The sequence below is a fragment of the Populus trichocarpa genome, chromosome 3 (assembly GCF_000002775.5).
Source record: "Populus trichocarpa isolate Nisqually-1 chromosome 3, P.trichocarpa_v4.1, whole genome shotgun sequence".
NCBI classification, from domain to species: Eukaryota; Viridiplantae; Streptophyta; class Magnoliopsida; order Malpighiales; family Salicaceae; genus Populus; species Populus trichocarpa.
Window position 1 is genome coordinate 21,420,187 of NC_037287.2, and position 13,736 is coordinate 21,433,922.

Genomic DNA, 13,736 nt, shown 5'->3' on the forward strand with positions numbered 1-13,736 from the left:
TTGCTACTGTCCCAATCACTCATTTCATGTTCTTAATTACAATTTCCCCTCTGGTTCAGATCTTCATGTCTACATATGGACCCAGCATCTTCAACAAGAACATAAAGAATCGGTACTAAATACAGTTTAAGTGTTTAGGGATTCTCGTCGTTGTTGGACATGAGAGATTGGATCTTCTAACGCCAACAAAATCTCAAAATATGTTCCATTTTCTATGTGTTTGTATACTCGTAAAGAGCATGCATTGAAGGATGATGACCTGCAAATTAAATTAAGGCCATATATCACTGATTTGTTGGTGAACTATTAGCTAACACGAAATTATTTAAAGCCTATACGATTATCCTGTCTTCTAGCAAGGTTTGGTTTTGTTTCAGGGAAAAGTGTTGCTAAATAAGTGGTTTTCTAACCTTGTTTCTTCAAGGTTTGGAGTTAAGTGAAGTGGAAAGTGATGGGGAAACTAATATTAAAAATTGAAGCTAAATGCAAATCAGTGTTGGACTTGATTTAACTTGCATTTTCTGAATAGTTTATTTTCAATGAAAAGCATCTAGATTTTAAAGCAAAAAAAAAAAGTATGGTTTTTTATTCTTTTTATAACCGGTAATCAAGGCAAAATGACAAGATTTAATTCCAATAATTACTAGAATTAATTCTACATCAATTTTTGTTTCAAAAATCAATTTAAAAAGGGTTGAAGGAGAGAGGTTCTACACACCTAACCTAACAGCACCTTTTCTACCTTATTTCCAACATTTTCTGCTTTGATTTTCTTCACTCATTCTAGACCTTGGGTATAGTTTTTCATAAAGAGTTTTTGAGTTTGTCTTCTTGGTTCATAGATCCTAATAAATAGTGCAATTCATCGAGGTGGTGTTGTTGGAATTATAAGAGGCTGATTTTATTCGATCTGTATACACTAATTGACAAGCAATGAAGTTTAAGAAGAAGGTATAGATTCTTAACAACGATAAAATTTCTATCTAAATCAGATTATAAATGCTTCAACAAGTAAATGTTACTAAATAATCTATTAAATATGATATATTACTTCCTTACATGCATGTTTAAGCAATAAGAAATTGTATAATTCATCTTGTTTTAAGTTTGTATGCATGCTGTAGTTGCTTTTAATTTTTATTCTACTTGCATGAATTATTTTTTATTTTAGTGAACATATTGTATGCATTATAACAATTTATAGTTCAGATAATCAATTGAACAAAATTAAACCTAAACAATTGCAATTTCTGTTGCTATAACAGGTACTATAGGTTACAGAAATAGGAAAAAAAATAAGATTCTTAGAGAGAACCAACTTGAATGAAGCATTGCATACGGAAGCATTAAACTAAAGAATATTTTGTTTACAAACAGCCTTGAGAAAGGAAATCATTGACCTGTGTGGTAGATCAAGTGGCAGCTATGAACTTGAACCAGCCAATTTATCAGATGACAGTTGAAACGCTTGCCGCGGGTGTTGAATGGCGTGCTACAAATGACTCCACAAGTGGGTTCACAAGATGAGGTGCTTCATCCTTCATGAACATCAAGGAAAGATGTTGTCAGATCTTAGCACAAAAACCCACATAAAGAACCATCCATGGTTGCGTAATGTGATTGTTGCTTCTTTAGAAAAGCTAGAACATGCTCTCTAATTGTAATGTTTCAGTCAAGAAAAACACAGGACACAATATTTTTAAATTCCCACGTACAGTCCAGGTTTGCACAGTTGAGTGCAATTTTTTGCACATTGAAGTCCAAAATGTCCAGGAAATGCAGCACGAGAACAACACTTAAAGCACTGGCCACACATGCACAGTGCGCAGGTGCATATGCTTGTGAGTGTGTGTGTGCGCTTTGAGAGAGAAAGAGAGAGAGGGAGACCTGAGGGCAGTGGCCAACATTAGGGAGGGTAACGAAATCCTCTACAGAGTCGAAATTTATAAAGCCTCTTCCGAGTTCAATGGGTTCCCATGGATCCTTGTCACCCCACACTATCAAAACAGGACACTGTAAAAAAAAACATGAAGCACAATTTGACATCACCGTATGTTTCCACTAGCCAAGAAACTGCAGTTGACATGCGTGGATTTAGTTTATGAGACTGACCTTCACCTGAGGCAGTAACTCCTCAGGAAGGGGACCCCCTGAGTAACAAATAAACTCAAGAAATACATCTGCGGCACCTGGCTCGAGTCCTGGAAGAAGGATCTTCTGTACAAGTTCCTCTGTCACCTGGGAGGTATCATGATAACACTGAAATGCAAAATACAAGCAGCGTTTAATCCTTCCTTCTCAACCTCATATTATAGATGGACTGCTGTGACTTTAAATGAGTTCCCAAATCAATTATGATAGTATCCAATATCGCAAGCTGTGATTCCTCATTGAAGAAAATATTATTATAAACACACCTAAAGACAATTTACAAATTTCAGTTCCATACTCCATATCCTTCTTTGTATTAATCCTTCATTCTTATAAATGCTGTTTCCAAAGAGAGGTAAAAGAAAAATACTTAGCATGCCACAAAAGAGCACCTGGCACAGAATGCTTCTTACAGACTCTGATGAGGCTACTAATTTGAAGAAAGATTTTCCCAAAGCAGTATTCCTGCAAAAACAGCATAGATATCTCAAAGTTAAAGATGGCAAGTTTAAAATTGTCTGACTATCGAAAGAAACCGCAATCTGTTTACCTCAGCAAACTTTGGAATGATCTGATAAAAGGCCTTCCAAACCATGGCTGCTTTTTTATGTGAAGCAAACGCAAAGATATATTTAACAACATAATGCCTTTACAGATCTGCGAGTCAATAACTGCTGCTTGAAGACCAACAACTCCTGCATAAAGACCAGAAACATTAAGATGCAAAAATTATGATCGTTTGAATTTCCAAGGAATCATCTCACTGTATTTAAAAAGCAAACTTGCCAAAAATTTCCAGGTAGATATTAAAGTGTACCAGCACTACAATGAGGCAATAAAGACCAGAAACATTAAGACGCAAAAATTATGATCGTTTGAATTTCCAAGGAATCATCTCACTGTATTTAAAAAGCAAACATTTGCCAAAATTTCCAGGTAGATATTAAAGTGTACCAGCACTACAATGAGGCAATAAATGGGGAAATGCATGTTAATTTCAATTTGTTTTGAAATCAAATACAAAGATCAGTGAACCACGGAAACTAATACAGAAATCCCTCTGCATTCATTTACGTAACCAAAACATCAAAAAGATGATTACCTCCTATGGAATTGCATATGAAGAAAGCCTCATCTTTGACTACATCGACGCAAAAGTCATTTAGCTGGGTAGCCCACGTCTCAAATGTATAAAAGGATTTATCTCCAAATTCACGAGGATTTGGTTTATCCGAGTATCCATAACCAATAAGATCAATTGAATATACCCTGTGAGATTTTGCGAGAACTGGAGTATTTTTCCTCCAATGGTCACTGTAAGGAAGAAGTCAGTTAGGAGAAATGACCTAAAACATTAAGTTCAAAAACAAAGAGATCAGAGAGAGAAAAAAGCTTATACGCAATATCACCAAGTATGCAATGAAAAATGTGCATAATTCTGTTAAATTTCTTTCTTTCCTATGGAAGCATTTGGATTTCAAGATATGTTAGAAGCTCAAAACAGATAGAGCCTTCAGTCTGTTCACAGTTCTTCAGGAAGAAAACATTCTCAACAGCCCTATATTTTATCAAATGATGTCAATGATGTAGAGCAATCAGTACATTTAATACCTATATCAATTAGTTGTCTGCTAATGAGAAGCAAATGTCAATGATGTAGACCTGTTTGCTCCAAAACCATGAACTAAAACTAGAGCAGGGCCTCTGTTCCCAGCATACTGATAGCGAATAGAATAACCCTTCCAGCTCCAAATACTGCAATGGAGAAAATTAATTGCATTAATTACACCATAAGAAAGACAAAGTTCTTGCATTCAAGCTAACACCAACAATTTTATAGCTTAATAGGTTCATAAGAAAATATTTAAGCGGAAATAAATATATTTTTATGTATGTAACTAGACAAATGCTCAGAAGCAATTTGACTATTCAAAACTAACAAAAAGAAAATACATGCAGCTTCTTAATCTCTCAAATCAATCAATTTACAGCATAAAGCAACATAATCAATCTCTTGATGAATTAAACAGGTCATATCTTCCATTTCACACAGTAAGGATAATTAAGCACAAGAATGTGAAGCAATGACCAAACCTGCTTTGGACTTGAGTTTCATTGGCTCCATCATTTGATGAACTGCTATTCTCCACATCAATTTGACTGTTATTGACTGAATAATCACTCGAAGAGGAATGTACTAAAAACCCATTTGATTGAAGACCAGGGATTTTCGAGATTGAATGAGAAACACTGCTGGAGTTACTGTGAAAATGGATTTTATTGGTAAAAGGGGGAGGCCGGAAGACTGGTGACGACACTGTTGTTGTAGTGCTGAAGCTCCTGCTACAGTTTTTTCTTTGTGGGGATAGAAATGGGAGTTCTAGTTTTGTCGAGGGTAGTGTTAGAGAAGTGGTGCTTGCCATTTGCTTGATGAAGATGGGAGAGACAAGGTTCAGAGATAGAGAGAAGAAGCTTCTTCAACGGAGTTGAGAGATTTCAGACGAGAGAGACCTGGTAGAGATTCGAGTGGTTAAAACCGTTTCATGTTACATGCTTGGTCTTTGTCCACGTAGCCAAGCATCCCGTGGTCTTATGTGGCAATTTGTGGGTCCCACTAACAGAATTGTATTAGAGAGCAAGGTCCCAGCCCGACCACTGGTCCAACCGATATTTATATTTTATCCAGCTCGACAAATATTTAGCAAATTGTGCAGGAAAAGGCATGCCTTTTCTCTTGCAGCAATTCTCAAAAACAGAGATGGAGGCATACGGGGACCTGCTGTCTCTTCAGCAAGCAAATATTATTGGCTACCTTACCCTCAAGAATTCATTCTCAATTATGCTAGCAAAGTGTTCGACAATATTACTGAGCATTACGTTCAAAACGATGCCGTAAGGGAACCAATCAACTCTTGTTCCTTCCCCGCATTAATTATACTATGTTCAGAAAGAAAAGCAGATACACATAAAGATCCACTGCTTCAGAATTTGGCAACTTGTCGATCACATGATTAGCAAAGCACATATAGAGTGGATTTTTAATGGCTTTCATTAGCAAATTCTTCGGTCTTTTCTTTAGTGTTTTCGTAGCATTGAAAATAGTTCATAAAAATCTCACTCATCTAACCTCACCGGTATTGGTTATGCCAATTCTTCTCTACTAGCCACAAACGTATAAAAGAGAAAACATAGCCACTTTAAAATCATGAGTCATCACAAAAGATTTTCTCATCCTTAAATTATCTCAATGCTGTATGCTATCAATTTGAATCCAAAAGGAAATTATATCTGAGATGATTAAGATTATTGACCTCAAGAACCATTCAAATTAGGTTTAATAAATCCTTATCACTGCAGATTGAGTCACAACAACACACCAGATGGGGGGGAGGGGGGGGGGGGCGCTCAAGCGTGTAAGCAAGCACAGAATTCAAAATAGGATCCCATTGACCCTTAGGCTGATGCCTGATACGCCCTCGGGAATGCATGGTGATCATGGCAAGGAAGGGTTGGTCTGTCTAACAAAATCTGACCCTTTCTCTTTAGAACGTTTGGTTAGTCCCTATTGGCCATTACCTGCTCTGCTAGTAAACCCACCAAAAACTATTCACAAATCTACTGGTCAAAACAAACCAATCCCCTCCCTCCCTCCCTCCTACAAGGCCCAATTTGCCTGGCTCTTCGTATAAAGAGAGAGTGACTACTTGTTTTGAAAACAGGACTCTGCTACTTTCTTACATGAACATCGCGAGAACTCTCACCCTTTTCTTTCTCCCAAAAAAGATTTTCATCATGACCCCATATGATCATTCCTCCATCCTTTACCAAAACGCATTTTACAAAAAGGTTCAAATACTTCCTTGGCCTTTTAAAATGGTCCCTTTTTCGCGGCACAAACCCGGTAAGTCCTTCCTTCCTGGCTCCTCTTGATTACTTCTGGTTATTGCCCTTGGTCCGTTTCTTGCTTTTCTTCATGCTTTTCTCAGTTGTTAATTGAATTATCTAAGCTATTGATGGCCATGGTTGTTATTTCTTGAAGGATTTGCTTATTAATTAATGTAAGAGTTTTCATACGTTTGTGTATCCTTGCTTGTTTCTGATAGGAAATTAATGCTTTGTTTTCCATGTTAAAGCACTCTTGGCCAGCGGCCTGTCGTGCCATAATTGAAGGCCTGAACTTGAACATGCTGGCATTTTGTCTCTCTTGATTTTGTTTAAACCATCAACTTAATTCTCATGCAAGAAAAAAGATTACTAATAATCAATTGAAGATGGAAGATCAGAAAAACTAACATAAATTAAAGCTCAAACATTTATCATGGATTAACCCATTGTGCGGGCATTGTAGCTTAATTTGTGATTTTACATGGTAGGTCAAGAAGGTTAGGTTGGAGAAGTCCACTAGGTCCATGCTCGTGTAACGTATGGTTCAAGTTAGTATATTGATCAGTTTACTTGTTTGGAAAATAAAAATAATATCCAGACAATATTATAGATCTTAATTATTTCGTGCATTTTACCATAAAAATTGTAGTAATTTATCCAAAGCCCTTTGCAGCCTCAACCCTCACAAACCACCTCAATGGATTTTGAATAGTAACGATCCTTCTTCAATTACATTGTGCATTGCGACCATTTGAATGAATTGTCGGTTTAAGAGTATGATAGAGACTGATTTAAAAAAAAATACTTGAAAATATATTAAAATAATATATTTTTTAAAAAAAATTATTTTAGATATTAGTATATCAAAATCATCTAAAAACATTTAAAATTTTTATAAAATAACAAAACAACAATTTAATCGCTGCACCAAACAAGCACGGATAATTTTAGGTGAACTTTAGAGATCCATGTCGCGGCAAAAGTCATAGAAAAATAAAATTAGTTGTATGGTTTTAGTTCTTGTCAATTTCACATTTTGGTTTCATTTCTAGCTTTGTGGATTAATAAGAAAAGATTTTCAAGTTATGATTAGTTCTTGTTTTTTTTTTAAAGGTATTTAATACTTTTGCTTATTGTTCTTCTCTCTTTCTGTGTAATCAGTTTAATGGCTATAACAAAGTAACTTTTGGAATCCTTAGAAAGTTGAAGCATTTATGTTTTTTTGGGTACATGGACGACGTAAATGCCAAGAAAATAAATGGTCAACGAAACCGCACCATGGCCTGCTTTAATTAGTTTATTGGTGAGCATCAAGTCAACCATGCAGCTAACAATCCGATATGCTGTAATAGAAGACTGGTAGCTAGCTAGAGTTGAGGTTCGGATGCGATCGAGTCTTGTGGATATCAATTCACTTGCTTTTATAATCTAACAATATTAACAACTCGGCCTGGTTGATTATTATTATTGTTTTATTGATTTAAAATCTAGCTCAAGCTTGATTTTATACTGAATTAAATACGAGTTAATTCGATTAATCAGCGCTATCTAAGTTAAAATACAAGTGAAACCAATTTAACTTTAAAAAATTTGAAAACAACAAGATCCGTCCATTTCATGTTCCAAACCTTGGGATTGAGTCAATAGTTGCACAAAGTTTCATACCCATGGTTCTTATTACTCAAACGTGGCTAAGGTAGGAATAAGACTTTAATGTATTGATAATGAACTAATAAGGTTAGAAATTGAATTTATTTATATTTTCTGTCGAGGATGGTTAATTAAGTTAGTATCCTTATTTTACTATAGTTGTTGAATTTAATTATTATTATTATTATTATTCTTACAAGGATGTGTGTTAAAATCAGATCTCTTTTCCTTTAAATATTAAAAAGATAATTGGTATCGAGATTAAACATGTTTTTCATTAAAACTTAATGTTTTAAAAAAAGATAATTTTTTTTAATTTTTTTTAATTGTTTTGATGTGCTAGTATCGAAAATATTTTTTTAAAAAAAAATTATTTTAATGTATTTTCAAGCGAAAATCTCTACCCCGCTTTCAAACACTCTCTAATAATTAATCCCTTGAAAAATGGTTTTATTAAAAGGATTAGTAAAGTTTTGCTATGAGCATGGTCTGATTGTTGGTTTAATTTATGACATATTTAACTAATCGTTAATTTAAGATGGAGATGCTAAACTCAATTATTGGTATGCTTCAAAAAGAAAAGAAAAGAAAAAAGAAATTATATAACGTTAAGAGGGGGTGGGGTAGGAAGCTGTCTCCAACTACCAGCGTGACTACCTGCCTCGTTTTCTTCTTACCATCATGGTTAGTTAGTAAATTCGAGTCCACCTGATACAACGTTTATGGGTTAATCCACATTAATTTATAAAAAAATAATAATTGGGGCGGGCTTATGACTTGAAGCTGGCCTCGATGTTGTTTGTTAGCTAGGAAACAACATCTCAGTTGAGTCTGGGCTGGCTTCGACCAGGCCCACGCTCAAGCCCATGAAATTTAAAAAAGAACGAAGTAGACTCCAGATTGCTGGTCCAATTACAAACGAAAGTTTGCAAGTCCTCCATCGTTTGTGTTCATGGATGAAATTGAGTGTTGGTTTCCTCATCGTGTTTTTAGTTGATGATTAGCATTGAGATAATAAGAGTTTCTTTTAATAAATTTGTGATTTTTTAAAATTTAATCCTCGTACAAGATCAGTCAATCTAATGATTTATATGTGTTTTTTCTTGATGTTTTCAGGAGGCTTTGAGTTTATTTTTTTAGATTAACGTGAGTATCCAGGTCAGCTTGCGCGTACCTCGATTATTTTCATAGGCTCTGAAATTAACGATCATGTAAGCCTCCAGCAGCCCTGAGATTTGTGGGATTCGAACTGATAACCTCTGGAAAGCAAGCTCAAAGCCTGACAAGTTAAACTACGCACTCAGTTTATTGCTCAACTAGTAAGTGGTTTTTAGACCCTAAATGCTTGTGTATTACTTTCAAGTAAGCAAAGTACTTTGATGTTTATTCTTATCTAAGATGAACACGATGCTCTTTTATTAGATTAACATCACTGATTGGTCTTAAGGATCCTTGAGTAAATTTAATGTGGAAGAACAACTCACATGCATGTTAAAGAATGCATAATTTTTAATCTTAGAAAATTCGTTTTCATTTAATATATGGTAAGGATATTTGTCATGTTCTAAGCTTTATACATTATTTTAAAAGAAAAAAAGTGTGTTAATTAAGCTAGATAATAAAACATTGATTGAGGAGTCTTTTGAATAATTACACCAATATATATATGATAATAAGTTATTGAATTTGAATAAGATATAAAGTAAATATAGATAAAAACACACGTAGAATTATGTCTAGAACTTTAATGGCCATGATCAGAGTATATATATAGCAAGTTGAATACGTACGGGTCCTCACCGTGCCTCATCTTTCGTAGGAAAGTGTGACCGTATATATATACGTACGGGTGCAAATTATTTGACACGTGCATGCACAAAACGTCAAGCAATTCAGAAACAATTAGACTGCGGTACGTAGAAATTAAGTAGAGGATCAAGTGAGTCTGCATGCATGGGAAGGGCATCATCACATGGATTTGACTTTTGAAGATTGCAAATTAACATACATTCTTACACACAGATATATAGCATCAATATCTGATAGGTGAGCAGAAAGTTTGATTGCATGCATGAATGTGTAATGCTAGCTGCGATATCAGTGATCAATTTGCTCTGAAATAGAAGCAATATGTATAGCTAGAGAGCCTTCTCCTTAATTACATGAGCAATAAACCTCTGTCGTAATTAATGCTATTTAACATTACTCTAAACTTAATCATTAGGATTCTGAATATCAAGAATCATTTCTAGCAGCCTATCTTCTTTCTAAAGTATTGCTCTAGTTTTCCATCATATCGACAATCATCTTCTTGTAACCCAGAAAAAAAAAAATCATTGTTTGTCTTTTTGGGGTCTTCATGTTCTTAGCATATGATGCCTTCAATTACAAGAACATAAATTTTTGCCCACGTCTTTGTATTACATTTCATCAACCATTGTAGATATAATACTGAAATTTAAACCTCAAGAACCAATTTACAAAGTGTTACAGCTTACTACAACAGTATTTGTTGGAAAAAAACAGGTGTTCTTCAAAATTAAGATACTGTGAGTGACATGTGACCATGCATGCATAATATACATGGAAAGTGCTCTCCAGTCATCAAGGTCGTCCCTCGTTCGTGTCTTATCATTCAAGAGAAATTAACTGCTTTTTAATTACTATCACTGAGCATCTGATAGCAATCCATCCACAACATTTGCTTATGTTTCTATTGAAGAACCACCATAGGAAAAGTTCAAGTGCATGTGCTAGCTAGGAGGGAGTCAAACAATATTAATAGTATCTTAGCAACTTGTTTGGAGCTTGCAAATGTGAACCTGATCACAATTTTGAGAGATTGGGAGTTTCGAGCTTCAAATACCTATCCTCCTGTTCAAATTAATTAAGCTCCAGCAACATAATAAAGTGAGCAATACTTCTATTTTCACATGCATTTAACTACTTTCTTATCGTAATTTTCCCAGGACTGCATCTCCATCCTTAGTTCATTTGTTAGAAAATTGGAGACAAGGAATTAGGCTTCATGCCGTCTTTTCTTCACAATATGAATTTTCATGGAATTCCATTATACAAAGGGATTATTAACTGTGCTGTGGTGATCTTAATATTCTTAATTAATTTCCCATTATAAATTTAGTTGCTACATATAAATTTAATTTCATTTTGGCATTTGTTTATCCATCTATGATCAACAATAAATGATGTCGAGATCAGGAATTGGAAATTAAATGCGATCAATATAAAACCTTCCAATATCTAGCAAAACATCTAAATTAATATCAGTACTATCCATGTATAGATGATGAAAATATTTATTTGAACCATGTACCTTTTTTTCTCTCTGATTTGAACAAGAACTGCTGTAACAACTTTGAGCACATTTTCTATATTACTATGTAATTAATTTCGAGAGAGATTTGATATAAGCTGACTTACAATCATAAAAACTATGATTATGAAACAAAACACATCCAAATACACACAAATCTATAATCTCATACATTGTTTGGGTAATATTTTGGATACAAGAAAAAATAGTTTATGTTCTCACCAATACAACACAACAGCAAATGATAAATAGGATGCTGAAGTAAAACAATAACAGTAGATATGTAGAATACATAAAATAACAAACCAAATCCTAGCTTTGTAGTTTTTGTAAACTGATTACCAAGTGTAATTTCATGCCTTGATAAAAGCAAAGATGACTATGATAGACTACTCAACACGGTGATCATCAACCCTATTTCGAATCATTTTGATCAAGAGCAGAAGGCATGAGAGTAGATTCCCAGCCAGTACTAAGTCCAAATGATGTTGCGGCAGCAATTGGAAACAAAGGATCTGTACTGGCTGGTGCACTATTCACATTAGGCTCATTAAAGATCTGGTGTTGTTGGAAAGCCTCCTCATTTATGAGTGAATTGAGGAAGGAAAACACATCTTCTGTGCCAGAATTGATATCTTCAGCTTCTCCATTACCAAGCCTTTGATTACCTCTCAAATCCGTCCCAAAAGAACCATCATAATTCAGCAAACTTGTGTAGCCACGACTTGCAATAAAATGGTCCGTGTAATACTGATCACCCAGGTGTGCATTACTGTTGTTTTGAAAATACCCATTCTCTTTGTTGCTGATTATGTGAGCACTGCCACTGGTAGTTTCTTCCAAACCAGAAGAAGCAATCTTAATAGGCTCTTTTAGGCTTTCTTGCAGGTGGTTCGCTTTCGACGAAGAAGGTTTGGATTGATCAAAAGATTGAGGATTGATGAGAGGCTTGTGGGTTCTTGGATCAATTCCTTGGCTTATCAACTTCTTACTCAGGTGAGTGTTCCAGTAATTCTTTATCTCATTGTCTGTACGCCCTGGGATTCTCCCAGCTATCAATGACCACCTAAAGAAAACAATCCATTGATCAAATCAACATAAGTAGCTGGTGATCCAAGCTAAGATCTAGCTCAATTTCTTTTTCAAATTGAAGTCATAAAACTTTCCTTTCGAGCTGAATTATTAGAAATCTTCAAACAAAAAAGTTGCAATTTAAACCCTAGATCAGTGATGATACAAGATTCATATATATATATATATATATATAGAGAGAGAGAGAGAGAGAGAGCGAGAGATATCTAAAGAAGAACAAATCAATTGAAGAGAGACTTAATGTAAACTATACGTAGATCAAAACCTAGCTAGGATGTTAATTAACCTAACCCTAAACGAGAGCAAAAGCTACTGCATATTTACAGTGAAACCCTAAACCTAGCTAGCTATACTGATCAACTAAACCAAAATGAGAGAGAGAGAGAGAGACCAAACTCAGAAACGAAGAATTTAAAAGAAACCCAGATAGAGATTGTATTGAAAGAACACTAACTGACCATATTTTTTTTTTCTGAGTGGATCAGTGTGTGTGTACCTATTGCCTAGGAGGCGATGGAGGCGGAGAATGAGATCTTCTTCATCAGGGGAGATCTGGCCACGTTTAACAGAAGGGCGGAGGTAGTTCATCCAGCGGAGACGGCAGCTTTTGCCACAGCGGAGAAGACCAGCTTTCTTGGGTAAAGTTCGCCACCGACCTTCACCTTCTTTCTTGATATAGTTAGCTAGAAGTTCATCTTCTTCAGGTGTCCATGGTCCTCTCTTTAACCCTACCTTGATGCAACACGGAGTAGATTTTGCCGCTGGTCCTCCTCCTGCCGCCGCTGCTTCAGCTGTAGCTGTAGATGAAGTTGGCTTTCTCATGTTGAATAATACGATACCTTGAAAGTTCTCTCTGTCGATTGAAGTAAACTTTATATACCTACCTACCTTTTTTTCTCTTTGGTTCTATATGGATATGAATCTAGGTAGGATGCCGTGTGTGTGTATGTGTTGTGTAGTGATGTGATGAGATTTGAGGGTTGATTGCTACAAAGGAGGAGAAGCTTGGGGATATTGGAGGATAAGGAAATGGGAACTCTTGCCTTTTGTTTTGTTTGTGTAAGGTAAATGCCGGTGATTTTTATTATTATTATTATTATTATTATTTCTTTTTGGATGAGACAGTGTATGGTTTGTTGGATTTATTTGGGAGAGGGGGGGAAATGATTTATAGTCACTCTCCTTGGGGAGAGTGAAGGTATTAATTCAACAATAATATTTTTCACGCTATTTTACATGTATTTTGATTTTCAATTAATATATACTTATATGTGTGCTTCTTAATTAATTATCTCTAGATTCATTGATCATCAAGTGATTTGATTTTCACTTTCTGATTAAAAACAAAAACAATTAATAGATTTCCAATTAATTACTTGTATTTATATGTATTTTTTTTATTTTATCAACAATCATGGAGATTTCTAATTTTGACATCGGTCGGGTCGGTTGTAATTATTAAGATTAAAATCTTTTATTCGATTAAACTGCCGTACTTGTCTTGTGAAATTTATAAAATAGACTCTAACCTCATTTATTTCTAATATTAATTAATTATTAAAGAAAAGAAAGGGAATAAATGTATACACTTATATTTTACGACTTATTAATTTGTGGCAATTAT

General features: G+C 34.8%; 2 protein-coding genes and 1 long non-coding RNA gene across 8 annotated transcripts; 1 reads left to right on the forward strand and 2 right to left on the reverse strand.

Annotated features, from left to right (window-relative positions):
• Positions 1-1,217: 1,217 nt before the first annotated feature.
• On the reverse strand, positions 1,218-4,699 carry LOC7461362 (uncharacterized). The gene is made up of 8 exons (XM_002303964.4): positions 4,246-4,699; positions 3,814-3,906; positions 3,254-3,465; positions 2,702-2,846; positions 2,544-2,616; positions 2,113-2,259; positions 1,888-2,013; positions 1,218-1,538 (listed from the first exon to the last, which is right to left on the reverse strand). The coding sequence occupies exons 1-8, from the start codon at positions 4,572-4,574 to the stop codon at positions 1,449-1,451; spliced, it is 1,215 nt and encodes a 404-aa protein (XP_002304000.3). The 5' UTR covers positions 4,575-4,699; the 3' UTR covers positions 1,218-1,448.
• Positions 4,700-5,630: 931 nt separating this feature from the next.
• On the forward strand, positions 5,631-13,400 carry LOC18097231 (uncharacterized). Of its 6 annotated transcripts, none has more exons than XR_002980998.2 (5): positions 5,631-6,052; positions 8,803-9,005; positions 9,506-10,596; positions 11,909-12,016; positions 12,598-13,400. It is a non-coding gene; the product is annotated as an uncharacterized LOC18097231 (long non-coding RNA). The 6 variants fall into 6 exon arrangements; XR_002980992.2 differs by having other exon boundaries at positions 5,633-6,052; positions 11,897-12,016; XR_002981003.2 differs by lacking the exon at positions 9,506-10,596 and having other exon boundaries at positions 5,771-6,052.
• On the reverse strand, positions 11,168-12,934 carry LOC7463575 (transcription repressor MYB5). The gene is made up of 2 exons (XM_002303963.4): positions 12,609-12,934; positions 11,168-12,086 (listed from the first exon to the last, which is right to left on the reverse strand). Exons 1-2 carry the CDS (start codon positions 12,932-12,934, stop codon positions 11,435-11,437), a joined length of 978 nt encoding a protein of 325 aa, XP_002303999.3. The 3' UTR covers positions 11,168-11,434.
• Positions 13,401-13,736: the final 336 nt, after the last annotated feature.